The following is a 16606-nucleotide window of genomic DNA, read 5'->3' as shown; positions in this document are numbered from 1 at the left end:
GTTAGGCCTCATTTAGAATACTTTGTCCAATTTTGAGCCGAGCACCTCAGGAAGGACATCCTGGCACTGGAGCATGTCCAGTGGAGATTCACACGAATGATCCCTGGAATGGTAGGCCTAACATATGATTGGTTGAGGATCCTGGGATTGTATTCAATAGAGTTAAGATGGTTGAAGGGAGATCTAATAGAAACTTACAAGATAATGCATGGCTTAGAAAGGGTGGATGCTGGGAAGTTGTTTCTGTTAAGTGGGGAGACTATGGCCCATAGGCATAGCCTTAATTAGAAGGGGTGAATTTAGAATGGAAATGAGGCATTTCTTCAGCCAGAGTGTGGTGGGCCTGTGAATTTCATTGCCACGGAGCACAGTGGAGGCCGGGACGTTCGGTGTCTTCAAGGTAGAGATTGATTAATTCCTTGCAAGATCAAGAATTCAGGGCTATGGGGAGAGTGCAGGTAAGTGGAATTGAAACATCCATCAGCCATGGTTAAATGTCGGAGTGGACTTGATGGGCCGAATGGCATTGCTTCCACTCCTATGTCTTATGAACTTTATCCAAAAAAAACTTCGAAACTGGCTAATGTTGGAAAAGTCCTCCCTTGGAGCAGTAAATTGCCCAAGATTGTAAGGAGATGGAATTTGGTTACCATTAGTGTGAAAGGTTGACCTCTTAGCTGATGGATTAGAAACTAGCAGCTATCAGCTTTAAAAGATCTTCAGGGTTTCCAGTGGTTGAGAATTTTGTTTTGTCCTCTTCTACATTAGCACGCTGCTGGCACACAGTTATCCTTTAGATAAATCACTTTTGTACTACTTTCAGTTCACAAAATTTAATCTGAACATTGTCATTGCATCCCATCAGTAGTCAGTCATTCTTTCCACAAAACTTTGCCTGTCCATATTGGAGTGATGCACCTTTCCCTCAGTTGTCAATGTGAACCTCTACGTTCCCAGATAACTGTTCCATTTTTCACTTCCTTATGCTCCTTGCAGTGTTTTGTTTTGAGTTGGATGTGACAAAGTGTGTACTCGCTATTGGCTCAAATCAAATTCTCTTATAAGTCAGGCATCTGGTTCGGAAAAGATGATGCATGTCCTTGAACCCGTTAGCTACTATCCGATTGTGTGGGCATCTGTCCATGGTGAAATCATTATAGTTCCATGTTTTGCACTACAAACCATTTGTTTGTCTTTGTTCTGCCTCAGTAATCAACAGAGTAGGTGGTGCTATCAAAGTAAACTTGAATGTATCCATGATGTTTAATAGGTCCAATTAAATCCAACATCTCTTACATAGGCAGAAGGTTTCAAACAAATGTCATTGGTCAGAGACTGAGACATGGCACTTGGTGTAAGACTGTGGCAACTGTGTAGCCACCTTGAAGATGACTGTTTATTGTATGGAAACTCATTACTTAAACTGAGCAAAACATATAATCTTTATAATGAATTAGCATGTCCAGATCTTGCCACTTAATGTTTGCAGTGCTTTCTTGAAATTGTTTAATACTTAGAATCAGTGATTCTACATAGTCCAGTTACTGCATTATGTCCATTGCACTATATTTAAATAAAACCGTTGCAGATTTTTTCTATGTTGGATAATTGATATTTACCTCTTGAGTTGAATATGCTTTCAATTATCATTGTCTGTTTGCTTTAACATTACATCAGTAGTAATAGAACAATCTTGTTGTAGTAAGTAGAGTCAAATCATAAAATATGGAAATTGTGACGATTTGTGTTTGCCTGTGTATTTAGGTAAAGTTGCTTAAAGACACTCTTGATGCTTGGAGAAATGAAGTGGAAAAGAAACCACCTTCGATGTCAATCGATGACGCATATCAGGTTTTGAACCTTCCAAAAGGACAAGGAATGTGAGTCTTTGTGTTTAGTAGCTGACACAGCTTTCATTAAATCGGTTAACTTATTTATAAATACTCTTCTAATGGAAGAGTATTGCAAAACAGACACTCAAATCCTGCAACATTGCTTTCCATGAATCTAAGAGTCCAAACTAGAGGGCATAGCTTTAAGGGGAGAGAGGAAAGATTTGAAAGGGACTCCAGGGGCAACGTTTTCATGCAGAGGGTGGTACATGTGTAGAATGAGCTGCCAGAGGAAGTGGTAGAGGCTGGTACAATTACAGCATTTTAAAAGGCATATGGATGGGTGCATAAATAAGAAACGTTTAGAGGGATATGGGCCAAATGCGACTAGATTTTAGTTTGGAATATCTGGTCAGCATAGACAGTTTGGATCAAAGGGTCTGTTTCCATGCTGTACAAGTCTATGACACAAACACAGCTTAGGAATTGTAATTTTGTGTTTGTGAAATGAGCTTCAATTCTAAATCTTTGTTAGATTTGGAGATTTGATGGTGACCAAAAAAAGGAACAATTTTGAAAGACTGAATAAAGACTTTTGATTTTTTTCTGGATGAATATTATTCATAAGTAACATGTTGTGCCATTAATTTTCTTGCTAGGCATGACGAGAGCAAAATCAGGAAAGCCTACTTCAGACTTGCTCAGAAATATCATCCTGACAAAAATCCTGACGGCCGAGTAAGTCCTGTATAAAGAATAAAAATAACCTTACACACTGGCCTTAAAAGAATGGTTGCAGTAGCAGGGATGTTTTGCTTTGTATGAAGTGTTGAAATATAATAATCTGAAGTTGGTAAATGCATTTTATGGATGCTGCCTTCAAGTGACATATCACCAAGATTTGATTTCTGTTGATCTTGTTCTCCACTTTCAATGTCAGTTCTATTTTTATTTCTAAATGACATTCCTTAAAGATAAATTATTATCACAACACCATGTATTTATATCAGGCCTTTGACACAGTAAAACATCCCAAGAACCTTAACATCAATCCATGTGAAATGGGTATCCAGGAACCTGGGTGAAGTGGTAGGTTTTGAGTGGCATCTTGGAAAGAGCTGGATGTTGAAAAGGAATTTGTGTTTTGGGCCTTAGCGATAATAAACTAGTGGCAGCAGGATCAGTAACCGAGTGGGGGTACTGTTTTAGAAATGGTAGAATCTTAAATTTTCTTTCCCTTTGCAATATTAAATGCCTTTTGCATGGTTTGATTTTCAAGGATATCTTTGAAAGGGTGAATAAAGCTTATGAATACTTGTGTACAAAGTCAATTAGAATGGTGGATGGACCTGATCCAGAGAACATTATCCTTATCCTGAAAACGCAGAGCATCCTCTTCAACAGATACAAACAGGGTAAGGACAATTAACATAAGAATTGCAGAAGTTTCTCGAAATAACGTGACAAATGTGATTTCTTCTAGATGGGGTGAATCAGATGTTGGGGAGATGGGGGGAAAAGTATTGAATACAGGCTGGAACATCAAGCCATAATCTTCCATCCATTTTTAGATGCGGGAGTGGTACCGTATCAGAGTGCGGGAAGGTTGCAAGTGTTACATCTCTGTTCAAAATGGAGAGAGATAAAACCTGGTAACCACAAACTAACCAGCCTGGTATAATTGGTGATAAAGCTCTTAAAGATAGTAATCCCAAGAGAGAAAGAGTTCAATTGGTTTGCAAAAATGGGTTAATAAATGAGTCAGCAAGGATTCAGTAAAGTTTGTTGTTATTGTTTTAACTAAATTGATTGAGTTCCTTACAATAATGGGAAGAGTTGAAGTGAGAGAGTGCGTGCACGCACACTTTGCCATTAACAGTTCATTTTTAAGGACTCCATGTGCTGTGTAACTGCAATGCTGCCTGGTAAACTCCACAGCAATTGGTTTACTGTTTCACAACTTAAAATGTGCTTATAAAGGTTTCAATACACTAGCCCACAGAGTTGATCAAACCCTAACTGAGCAGATGATCATTGGACCATTGTCATTAACATAATAGGAGGTGCTCTGGACTTCGGTTTTGTGGAGAAACCCTGCAAAGACTTGTTTTTGGACAGACGCAGGTTAATGCAGATTTAGTAGAGGTGTTCAGAATTATGATTAGTTTGGATAGAGTTAAGAGAAATAATTTCCTGCAACAGAAGAGTCAATAACAGAGGGGACAGCCATAAAAAAAAGTCAAATAATTCAGAAGCGTGACAAAAATTCTTTTAATATAGTGACTTATGACTCTATTCCACATTTTGAAAAGAGCTTGCTAAAGAAAAATAGCTGATTACTTAAAGGAAAATCTCTGTAGAGCTGTGGGAAATGTAAAGGGAATGGGACTAATTGTGTAACACAGTCAAAGCATATACAGAATGGGGTAAATAACCACCTCTCCATTCTATATCAAGTTGCTCCTGTGTAACTGTTCTTAAGTAGATTTTTAATGATATGTACTTTAACAGTTCTTGATTTAATTTTTGCTTTGACCTGCTGTAGCTGATTTCATGTCGAGCTAATTTCAGATGTTTTTGCTACAGTTCAAAATTTTGAGTATGTAAAAGGATAGAAGACCAGATTGATTTGTTTCTGAATTCCTCCCATGGCTGAATCTAAGTCTTGCTGTACTGAATAGTAATACTCTTCTAAATGCTCCAGCAAGTGCCAGTAGTTTCAAATTTGAAAGTTTCCTGTGGAGGCAAGTCCACAAATAATCCCACTCCACACCAAAAAGAGCAATTGTTCATGACGAGAGTTAATGTACCAGCTTCATCACTTTCTTAATCCACCACACTTCCTCTATTCTAGGTAACCTTTGCTCTTTCCTCCATGCACACCCACTTCTGTACAGTTAATGGAGTATTAGTTATCTTGTAGTTTGTAATGTACTTTCATTAGAAATAGTTTGTTTTCATTAAAAACCTATCCACAATGATACCAAAGCACTAACTCCTCCTGTAGGTCTAATAATCAGTTTTGATTAATTCAGTTGCATGAAACACTAAACAGCTCAAAGGATTTCAGGGAGGTTTCTCAACTTTGTTAATGTATATCAAGGATCTTTAGCTTTTGAGATCTGTACAATAGCATTTACACAATTCACATGATCAAAATTTGTACAGAATAAAAGTAATTCATAGCAAATTTAATGAATCTCTCGTACAAAGTGTTTTTGAAGTTCTGGATTAGCTATCATCTGTTGTTGTTCTTGTAGATTTGGAGCCCTACAAGTATGCAGGGTACCCAATGTTGATTAAGACCATTACCATGGAAACTTCGGATGACCAACTATTTAGCAAGGTGTCGTTGTTGCCGGCCTCCACTGAATTGGCTTTCCATACTGTCAATTGCTCAGCATTAAATGCTGAGGAACTTCGTAGAGAGAATGGAATAGAGGTAATATGCGCGATAACAATGTATAATGTGTTTGGGGAAAGCATAAGATTAACTATTTAAAGTTATTCTTGTCATCTGGTACACACACTATAGCAACATTGGAGGAAAGATTTAGCTGGTAAACGAATACTGGAAATGTTTAAACCCACTCACTAATGTTTGTGCTGCAAGGATGACGTATTTTAATGTTGGAAATATGAACAATAACAGAAGCTTGGACTTGCAGGGGATGTGTTAGTATTTTTTTAAACTTGAAACCGAAATAGAGCTCTGCGGTGTTCACATCGATTACACAAAGGAATGTAACTTTGTTTGGAGAAGCTGGATTTTATACTTTTGAGAGACTAACTGGCACAAGAAAACTGCCCGGCAGCAGCATTTTAGAATGGCTTCAGTTTGAAGTTCCTCAAAGATGAGAGGATTAGTTGCAGTCGTACCTTTAAAAATCTTTGAACAAGCCAGTGCATACCTTTCGTCAGAGTGGTGAAAACCAACAGCGGGGATGGAGATGAGGAAATCAATGGAATTGTGGACTGACTGGGTTCAGTTGGCTTCTTCCTAAGGTTTTGATAGGTTGCTAATCCAGTAGTAGATACTTTGGTGTTAATCTTCCAAATTCCTTAAATTGAACAAAAGTTTCGTTTGGACTGGAAAGCAGCAAATATAATCCCTTTACTCCAAAAACTGAGGGAGCAGAAAACTAGAAACTATAGGCCAGGTAACTTGATGCCCATCATGGGAACATGTGTTCAAATTGATCGAGAGATTGCATTGCATGTCAAAAAGCTTAACCTAATTAGGAAGAGGCAGCATAACTTGGTGGAAGGAAAATCAGATTTAACTAATTTATTTTTTGAAGGTGTGGTGTGCTATGGATAAAGTGAAACCTGCAGATGTACTAAATTTAAATTTTCAGAAGGCATTTGACAAGGTGCCTGACACAAAGGTGATTGCAGGAAATAAAAGCTCATGGTGTAGGGCATAACACATATTAGTTCAGAAAGAAGATTGCCTGGTAGAAAACTATGCATTTATGGGTCATTGTCTTACTGTCAGAATGTGACGAGTGGACTTCCACAGGGATCTTTGGGACCTCAATTATATAGAAGACTTTGGAGTGGGGCAGCAAAGGTATGGTAGCTAAATTTGTAGATTCCATCAAGATAGGTAGCAAAATATGTGGTGAAGAAGGCAAGGAAGGCGCACAGGATGTAGGTTGTGTAAGTGGACAAAAATATGACAGCAAGTGTATAATGTAGGAAAATGTGAAGTTCATTTTGACAGGAGGAATTAAAAACAGTACTGAAATGAGCAACTGTCTAAGTTGTAGATATAGAGGGATCTCTGTTTTTGTGCATGAGTCACAGGGTTAGTATGTAGGTTCAGTAAGTGATTAAGGCAGCTTTGGGATGTTATCATTTGAAAGGAATTGAACGTTAAAGTAAGGTGTAATGCTTCAGTTAGGTAGGGTATTAGTGAGATCAAACCTCATTTTGTGTGCAATTTTGGTTTCCTTATTTAAGGAAAAATGTAAATGCTTTGATGCAGCATAGACTGGACTGGTACCAACTTCCAAATGGTTGCTTTTCCTTTTTCAGGTGCTCCAAGATGGCTTTGCACGCTGCGTAGCAGTGTTAACACACTCCAGCAAAAAGGGTGATATGGCTGTGGAGGTAAAATTATTAGAATAGTATGACTTGAAATTCTCCACTTAAGTCGATGCAGAGCAATTCACATTCTGCCTTTTTTGTTTTAGGTTTGTGGCCACATCTGTAAATGTTACAGTGTTGCAGCTCAGTTTGAGGAATGCAGGGAAAAAATAACAGAAATGCCCAACATCATAAGAGACCTCTGCAGATTGCTCTATTATGGAAAAGTAGGTACTTTTGCAGTGAGCATGACTAAAAAGAGTTGTCAAATCATTATCGGTTTTCTTAAAAGACCAGTTAAATTATTTGTCTGCTACTAACAAAAGGAAAACCAACAGAATTTGTATCTAAAGTGCAATGTTACATAAATTGCTTTGAATAACCTCCAGTTGGTAAAATGGCAGTCTTTAAGTTTGTATTTCATGTGCATTTATTTGTGAACAGAGCCTACCACGAGTGGCCATGTTGGCAGTTGAATGTGTTGCTTCCTTTTCTGTGGATTACTGGTTACAAACGCATTTGTTCCAAGCTGGTATTCTGTGGCATCTTTTAGTCTACCTCTTCAGTTATGATTACACACTGGAAGAAAGTGGAATTCAAAAGTGTGAAGAAACAAATCAGCAGGTACTAACATTTCAAGATCTGAAATTGGGAAATTTTCTTAACACTTAAGACTAGGGGTAATATTTTTAAGGTGAGAGGAGAGAGACTTTAGGAAAAATATGGTTTTTGTTTAACACAGTGGGTCAAGTGGAATGAACTTCCTGAGCAAGTGGTGAATGTGGGCGCAGACATCTTGAAAAGAGATTTCGATAAGTAAATGAATAGGAAAGGTTTGGAAGGGTATGGACCAGGAGCAGGCAGGACTAGTTTAGTTTGAGATTATGTTTGCCATGGATTAGTTGGACCAAAGGTGCTGTTTGACTCTGACGCTTGGGTTTTAATTTCAATGTTGCTCCAATGTTTTGCCCAGATCCTTTTGTATCAGAAGTGGACTTGAAGTGGGCTTATGTTTGTGAAATCAATTGCCTTGTTCTGTTTCTTTTGAACAGGAAGTTTCTAATAGTCTTGCAAAGCTCTGTGTGACTGCACTGAGTCGGTTAGGTGGCTATTTACCAGGTGAAAAGGCAACACCTGAAAATCCTACAATAAGAAAATGTTTGGCAGCTTTGTTATCGCCTTATGTCTCGAGGAGGCTGTCAAAAGATACTCCAGCAGAGGTAATGTTATATCATACTTCAGTCCCTGCCTTTTATTGTTTTTTGCTGAGTTCACTTTGTCTACGGCAATGCAATTAATTCAGCATCCCTGAAGGAACATAAACTGTTTTACACAGCGTTGTAATCCAGAGTGCACCGACTGAAAAGGTGGTGATAGATTAACACAATGTCTGAAGGGGAGTTGGGTAAATACTTGAGGGGCAAAATTTTCAGGGCTGTGGGGAAAGCACAGGGAAAAGGAACTAATAGTAGTGTCCGCCCATCTCGTTCAGATAATCAAGTTTCCACTGTAATTGTGTAGCTCTCAGCGCCAACAAATGAGTAAAACCAGTTGAGGTCCGAGCCATGGATTGCCCTTCGTGATGGTAAACGGAGTTGTGCAAAAAGTACTTCTCCGTGGATGACCGTTGTCTTGGAAAGAGTTTACCCCTCAATCCTTGGGAGACTTCATGTGAAAAGGATTGAAACATTATTACTATCTTCCACTCATGTACAAGAACACGCTTTGTTTCAGATTCTCAAGATGCTCAACAGTAACACCGAGAATCCATATTTGATCTGGAGCAATGGAACACGGGCTGAGCTGCTGGAGTTCCTTGAACGGCAGCAGGAAAGTATGATAAAAAGGGTAAGCCTTTTACTATTATAAAGCAGTGAGAAAGATTACTTGTATTAAATACGCCATTTAAAAATAACACCTTGCATTAATCAGGAGAATTGGAATATTAGGTTCTGGATGGATTTGAAGATAAGAATTCTTAAGAATACAATGTTGTAGGAGTTGAAAGCTGCAAGCTTGTTGAATGAATGCTAAAGAGCAGCAGAATTTGGGGCCTGTTTTAAAGTTTGCAAAAGTTGTGAAGTAGGAAGTTGATCAGGAGAGCATCGAGTTGATTCTTGAGGGACCAAAGGCCTAAAGAAGGACTTGAGCAGCAGATAAGCTAAGGCAGTATTGAAGTTGGAAGTGATGGTTTTAACAGAGTAGGTAATCTCGATGATAGAGAGGAGGATTGGATTGGAGGCAAAAAAGGATGCTGAGGTTGAAAATAGTCTGGCTCACCTTATTATAATGGAGAGGGCTGGAGTCGGTGGCGAAGGAATGGAATTCAAGGTGTGCACCACAACAGTTCCTTCAGTGTCCCAGTATTGCAGGAGCAAAAGGTTGGTGGTGACTTATAGTTGATTTGTTAACCAAAATGCATGTTTGCAAAAAGCACTTGTTCGATAAAATGAACATTGATATGATTCTGGAAGCAGCTGCTTCTATACTTTAATGAAGAATTTGAACATTGAAGGGCTGAGATTTTATGCAATTTTGTGAAATATCAATTGTCATCTTCGGGAATAACTGCCTGCTACAATTCTGCTTCCGTACTTTAAAGCGCACAATTTCCTTTCTTTAAACAAAACAGCTTTCACCATGCGCTTTTACTTTTAAAATTGTGCATGTTGCATTCTATAACTGCTCCAGTAGATGACACCTTTGGGGATGTCTGTTATTGGTGTTCAGTGACTGAAGATCATCACTTTTATCACTTCACCAATTGTTTTGCTCAAATCTTAATTTATTTCAAACTAGCTCTCAAAATCTTACCGTAGCTTTATTAACCACTATTGTTTGTAGTCTAATTACATTAGTTAGCACTTAACTAATTGTCAATATTTGATTTTCCTCAAGGGGGATTGTGATAAAAATTATGGTGCTGAGTTTGTTTTCAGTGAACATGCTAAAGAGCTGATTGTTGGTGAAGTTTTTGTCAGAGTCTACAATGAACAGCCAACGTTTCCATTAGAGGTAAGATCCCAAAAGCTACTTCATTCTGTGGAAATGTGTAGTTTATAGCTTTCATGAACAAATAACTAGCTAATAGAAAATGAGTTATACAATCCCCGTAGTGTGGAAGCAGGCCATTGAGTCAACACCAACCCTTCAAAGAACATCCCACCCAAGCCCACTCTGTAATCCTGCATTCCCCGTTGCTAATCCACCTAAAGTGCACATCTTTGGATTGTGGAAGGAAATTGGAGCACCCGAAGGAAAGCCACGCAAACATAGGGAGAGTATGCAAACTCCTTTGCTCGAGGCTGGAATCGAGCCAGAATCCCTGAATCTGAGGCAGCAGTGAGCCACTGTCACCTTAGCTGAGAGGTTTGTAAGGCTGGTGAAGAAGACAAAGATGAGAAGAAAAGCCAGGGAGGAGCAAATCAGGGTCACTGGACTCCACATTAACTCCGATTTCTTTACATTGATGCTGCCAGCCTCAGTGTTTCCAGCAATTTCTGTTCTTGTTCTCTTCTGTATTCCAATTCCGATCCGGGATTACTTTCTTCTGTCATCTATATGCTTCACACCTGTACTCATAATTTGCACCTACAAATTTTGCTGTGCCCTCATCCTCTTTCTGTAACACCCATCCTGTTTTGCAAAGACAGTTGTGAAATGCTTATTTAGTACTGCAGCCATCGTTTTCACACTCTTTCTTTGATCCTTAATTGACCCCATATCCCTTTTGCTTGTCCTTTTGCTCTGTTTGCTTATACAAGATTTTGTTCCCTTTTATAATGTTATTGATATTTTCTCAAATATTCTCTGCTTTTATCTCCTTTTTGTTCAGTGTAATTTCCTATTGTCGGAACCTAATACCATAAATATCCTCTCTAACAAGAGCAGCTAATGTTTCTCCTTGGCATTCAATGGTGTTACCATCACTGATTTCCCCACTGTTAATATCCTGGGTATTGCCACTGACCACAAACTGAGCTGGAGTTGCCATGGAGATATTGTGCCTACAAGGATAGAGCAGATGAAGAGCTGGTGCAGGGGAGAAGAGTTCACATTTTCTTTTTGGATCATTGAAATTTCTTCTGGGGTAGAAGTGACCTGCACAAGAAGGATGGATTGCATTGGAATTGGAAGGGGACTCATATACTGGCATGGAGATTTACTAGAGCTGCTCGGGAGGATTTAAACTAGTAAGCTGGGGCATGGGGTAGTGAGGAAAGAGATCAATCGAAGACTGGTACAGTTTGGAAAAGGAGTGAGTCAGGCAGGCAAGAACGAAGCAGAGAGCAAGGTAGGGCTGATAAATTAAACTGCATCCATTTCAATGCAAGAGGCCTATTGGAAGGCAGATGAACTCAGGGCGTGGTTAGGAACACGGGACTGGGATATCATAGCAATGACAGAAATGTGGGGGGAGGAGGGAGTGTAATGTTTTTGACAAGGGATAACCCTTATTGGGATTGTATTATAGCCTCCCCCTCCCCGCACACACCCACCCACCGTCAATCGGAAATGGAGAAGCACATTTGTAAGGAGATCTTGGTTATCTGTAAAGATAATAGGGTGGTTATGGTAGGGAATTTTAACTTTCCAAACATTGACCAGGACTGCTATAGTGTTAAGTGTGTACAAAACGATTTTCGTTTCAGTATGTGGGTGTACCTATTAGAGAAGGTGTAAAACTTGACCTATTCTTGGGAAATAAGGGAGGGCAGGTGACTAAAGTGTCAGTGGGGAAGCACTTTGGGGCCAGTGACCATAATTCTATTAGTTTTAAAGTAGAAAAGGATAGACCAGATCTAAAAGTTGAAGTTCTAAATTGGAGGAAAGCCAATCATGATGGTATTGGGCAAGAACTTTCAAAAGTTTGGGGACAGATGCAGGTAAAGGGACGGCTGGAAAATGGGAAGCCTTCAAAAATGTGATAACGAGAGTCCAGCGACAGTATGCACCTGTTAGGGTGGAAGGTAAGGCTAGTTGGTGTAGGGAATACTGGATGACGAGAGAAATTAAGGGTTTGGTTAAGAAAATGAAGGCAGCATATGTCTGATATAGTCAGCAGAGATTGAGTGAACCCTTGGAGTGTACAGGTAGTAGGGAGTATACTTAAGGAAATCAGGAGGGCAAAAATGGGACATGAGAGCGCTTTGGCAAATAGGGTTAAGGAGAATCCAAGGAATTCTATAAATGCAGATGACACCAAAATTGAAGGTGTAGTGGAAAGCGAAGAAGGTTATCTCAAAATCCAACAAATCTTGATCAGATGGGCCAGTGGGCTGAGAAGTGGTAGATGGAGTTTAATTTAGATAAATGTGAAGTGCTGCATTTTGGAAAGGCAATTCAGACAGGACTTGGACACTTAATGGTCAGGTCCTGGCTAATGTTACTGAACAAGGAAACCTTGGAGTGCAGGTTCATAGTTCCTTGACAGTGGAGTCACAGGTGGATAGGATAGTGAAGAAGGCATTTGGTATACTTTCCTTTTATTGGTCAGGCCATTGAATATAGGAATTGACAGGTCACGTTGTGACTGTACAGGACATTGGTTAGGCAATTTTGGTCTCCCTCCAATCAGAAGAAGATTGTGAAACTTGAAAGGGTTCAGCAAAGATTTAAAAGGATATTGCCAGGATTGGAGAGTTTTGAGCTATGGGAGAAGCTGAACAGGCTGGGGCTGTTTTTCTTGGAGTGTCGGAGGCTGAGGGGTGACCTTATAGAGATTTATAAAATCACGAGGGGCAAGGATAGGATAAATAGACAAGTCTTTTCCCTGGAGTGGAGGAGCACACAACTAACTGAATAGGTTTAGGGTGAGAGGAAATTTAAGAGACCTAAGGGGCTCTTCATGCAGAAGGTGGTATGTATATGGAATGAGCTGCCAGAGGAACTGTAGAAGCTGGTACAATTACAACATTTTAAAATGCATCTGGATGGGTATATGTATAGGAATGGCTTAGAGGGATAAAGGCCAAATATTGGAAAATGAGACTTGAGTAATTTCGGATATCTGGTTGGCATGAGCAAGTTGGACCAAAGGGTCTGTTTCTGTGCTGTACATCTTTGGCTCTAAGAGAAGTTCGGGGTTAGGAATCCGACATGAAGTAACCAACTCTTCTGTCTATTACTGGTCCATCATCTCTAAGGCGCAATTCATGTGTGATGGAATATTCCCTACTTGAATAAATACTGCTCCAATAACACTCCAGAAGCTTGACACCATCCAGGACAAAGCAGTTCACTTGGTGCCTGATGCCATGGAGTTCTGTGTGAGACTAACCCTTCAGCCTGTTCTGTCCTTGACCTTATCACATTCCTTTTTGAACCTGTCCCATCAAACCCTTATTCAAAACCTATTGGATATTTAACTCTTCCCTGTTATGAATTGTCACCAACTTGAAAAGTTGTCGTTTCTCCCTTCACAGATGCTGTAGTGTTTCTGAAAATTTTCTGCTGTTTTTACAAACTGTCCTAGTATTAACTTCCATCTCTGTTCCCTTTTATTAATGTTATGCATAATTAATTTTCCACTTCCTTCTCACAATTTCAATCTTATATCCGATTATTGTCAGGTATGCTTGCAAAACTGCAAAAGGTTTATTGTTTACTCATTTACATTTTGGATCATCCTTGTGACTTTGTTCTGCATTGTTTCAATGTTCAAATACTGTTTATACCAGTTAAGAGCTGAGTAGAGTTTTTTTAAAGTTATATTTATCACTATGGCTCTACGTTGGGTTAGAGAATCGGTTCGACAGGATCATTTTCGTTCAAAGTTAGGAGTTTTAAAGTTTAGAAATGTTCATCTTACTGAACTCTCTCCTACTCGGAAGTAGGATTAAAATTGCAGTGCAGAAGCTAACATTGGAACTTAAAGCCACTTGCATTAATATTTCCTTTCATGGCAACTATTATAGCTTCAACTTGCTTTTCCCTTCCTAGCTTCCAAAAGCTTTTACAGCAAGCCTGCTTGATTACATAGGATCACAAGCACAATATCTGCACACGCTGATGGCTATCACACAAACTGGGAAAGTGGAATCTGATCAGCATGAAGACAGGTTAAGGCGAGCTGAAATGGCTCTAGAGGCATTGCGTAACGTCATCAAAAACAATCCAGGTTAGTGCAACTTGAGAATGTATTCTAAGCTCGCACTCTAGTTTAGCAGCTGTGAGACGGCTGTATTATTTGGGACGCTATTCTTTGGATGTGGTGTTAAATGGAAGTTTGATTTGTAAAACATCCCATGGGACTTAGCAAAGAAATGTGAAGAATTCTTTGTGGCCTACACTACTTCAAACAATATCGTCATCAGGTTAACTGGCAATATCTTCTGGGGTCTTATCATGCCTATCATACAAGCTCTTGCATTTTATAAGTAATGAACGTGACCGTAAACATACGAGAAAAGATTCGGCATGGTTAGCTGGACATGTTTCCTCGAAATATCTGTCTCTGAGCAGTTTATAGGCTGCTTAACACGACAATGACACTATGCTTCTGAAGAAGGTTAGCCAATCCTGTTGCTGTGTTCTGGTTTCATTGAGGCTTTCTTTTTTAAATTGTAAAACAAATGGTGTTTGGAATATGCAACATTTGACAGTAAGAAGAAAGAAGCTATTCCTAAATTGGATTGCATCAAGCTCATTGTATGTAATTCTTTATTGTGACTGCACTATATTGCTTAGTTTTAGAGGCATTTCATTCAAAAATCAAACTACCTTGGCAAAAGTCTCAAATCTACCAGTTCTTTGAAATTACAAGTTGGAGCACTTTGGTTTGTGTGGTGGTTTGAATGATATAATTCGATTACCTGCAACACATTCCACCACCCTTGTCTGCAGCATAATGTCCACATAATGCCTTTCTGCAGTTTGCATCTTGGAATCTATTTTTGCCTCTGTGCTCAAATGCTTTAAGTCTAGTCTCCTTCTGTATATGGTATGCGGAGAAGGCATATCTTTGGTCTGCCTGAAGTATTTTCCCCCAGATGGTTTTCCAGTTTTGCACCATTCACTGTATGGAGCGAAGTTGTATTGTGAAGAAAAATGCTTCAGTTCTTTTGTCATGTTCTTCTATGCCTACTCATTGTATGATTTTTATGTCGGGTTCATATTGCATCTGCTGGTTTTCATTTTGAATTTTATTGCAGGTGCTGAGACTGAATGCATTGGGCATTTTAAACTGATATTTTCTCTCCTAAGAGTGCATGGAGCTGGTCAGGTTCAGCAACTTGCCTTGGAGGTAAGCAATGGATTATTTTGGTGCTAGAAGTTAGCTTCCCAGTTCAAGGTTGCTTTTGGTCAGCTACACACCACCTGCACTGTGAAATGGTTGAGCATTCTGACTGTAGGGTATCCTCTGTGTTGAACTGAACTGTTCACAAGAAGCAGTGGAGAATCTCTATCCCATTGCTGCCATTTTGGAGTAGCAGAGTGGTAGCAAATCCGCTTTGAGTTTGAAACAATCTGGTTAGAGTGAGGATGCATCCAGAGCTGTTTGCAATTGAGCTGGGTTAAATGTTGCCTTTACAGAATGTTCAAAAACATCCCATGGCACTTTGCAGAACAAAACCTATAACTGAACACTTTTTCTATACTGGAGGTAACTGTTTTCTGCTGTTTGAAGTAGTAGTCCTAGCTAGTAGAGTCAAATTCAGTTTTTATTGTGTAGCCTCAATTACTTGTGATAGTATTAATAAAATGAGCCTTTCTAACTCTTAGAAAATGGCATCTTAGAAAATGAGGCTCTGGATCTAGAGGAAGACACTGAAATAAACAGTTGTCTCTCCTGGAGGAGAGAGTCTTACCTCGCTATCTAACATAAGGCTCATTACTCTGAAGAGAATATAGGTGGTTGCTGCCTCTTTCCCTTCTCTTAGGAATAATTTCCTCTGTGTCCAGGTGGCAGTAATACAGTTTTCCTTCTTTCAAGGGTACAAAGCTGAGCCATTGGTTGCTCATCAATTGCCTTGAACTGCTTCAGTTTATCATCTGTTGCAGGTACAACACGGCACAGCTGGGAAGAGAAGTTGAATTTTTAAAAAATCCTTGAACAGTGAAGGAACAGAAATTAGTTACAAGTCAGGATAGCCTGGAGGCTATGGTGTTCTCACAGGGATTAGGTTCGATTATTCTACAGTGTGGGAACAGGCCATTTTGTCCAACAAGTCCACACCGATCCTCCGAAAAGTAACCCACCCAGACCCATTTCCCTCTGACTAATGCACCTAACACTGTGGGCCATTTAGAATGGCCAATTCACCTGACCTGTCCATCTTTGGACTGTGGGAGGAAACTGGAGCACCCGGAGGAAACCCACGCACACGCTGGGAGAACGTGCAAACTCCACACAGTCGCCTGAGGCTGGAATCAAATCCGGGTCTCTGATGCTGTGAGGCACCAGTGCCAACCACTGAGCCTCCCCCAAGGTCTGCTGTCTTTGATTTACTGGGGTGGTGGTGGTAGAGATAGTGGTTTTGGAAGGTCCTGTTGAAGAAAACACTGCTGAATTGCTGCAGTGTGTCCTGTAGGTATAAAAATGCCTGCTGGCACTAAGCATCTGATTAAATTCTGACTATATGCTCATCTGTGATTCTTTTAAAGCATCCATGTGCAATATAAAACCAATTTTAAAAAGAACTGCTTCACTTTTTTTAGTTTAAGATTTACTCTGCTTTTAT

At 39.6% G+C, this 16606-nt stretch overlaps 1 protein-coding gene across 2 annotated transcripts in view; it reads left to right on the top strand.

Moving 5' to 3' along the window:
• Positions 1 to 16606, top strand: part of LOC132832109 (dnaJ homolog subfamily C member 13) — a 134274-nt gene that overhangs the window by 84910 nt on the left and 32758 nt on the right. For both annotated transcript variants that reach the window (XM_060849821.1, XM_060849822.1), the window contains exons 35-46: positions 1765 to 1880; positions 2492 to 2570; positions 3112 to 3247; positions 5093 to 5274; positions 6873 to 6947; positions 7031 to 7150; positions 7368 to 7547; positions 7976 to 8143; positions 8658 to 8771; positions 9822 to 9938; positions 13866 to 14043; positions 15077 to 15168. In XM_060849821.1, coding sequence (XP_060705804.1) covers positions 1765 to 1880; positions 2492 to 2570; positions 3112 to 3247; positions 5093 to 5274; positions 6873 to 6947; positions 7031 to 7150; positions 7368 to 7547; positions 7976 to 8143; positions 8658 to 8771; positions 9822 to 9938; positions 13866 to 14043; positions 15077 to 15168 — 1557 coding nt within the window. The remainder of the gene's footprint in view (positions 1 to 1764; positions 1881 to 2491; positions 2571 to 3111; positions 3248 to 5092; positions 5275 to 6872; positions 6948 to 7030; positions 7151 to 7367; positions 7548 to 7975; positions 8144 to 8657; positions 8772 to 9821; positions 9939 to 13865; positions 14044 to 15076; positions 15169 to 16606) is intronic.

This window comes from Hemiscyllium ocellatum, chromosome 34 (assembly GCF_020745735.1).
Source record: "Hemiscyllium ocellatum isolate sHemOce1 chromosome 34, sHemOce1.pat.X.cur, whole genome shotgun sequence".
Taxonomy (NCBI): Eukaryota; Metazoa; Chordata; class Chondrichthyes; order Orectolobiformes; family Hemiscylliidae; genus Hemiscyllium; species Hemiscyllium ocellatum.
This window is presented reverse-complemented; position numbering and strand designations above follow the sequence as displayed.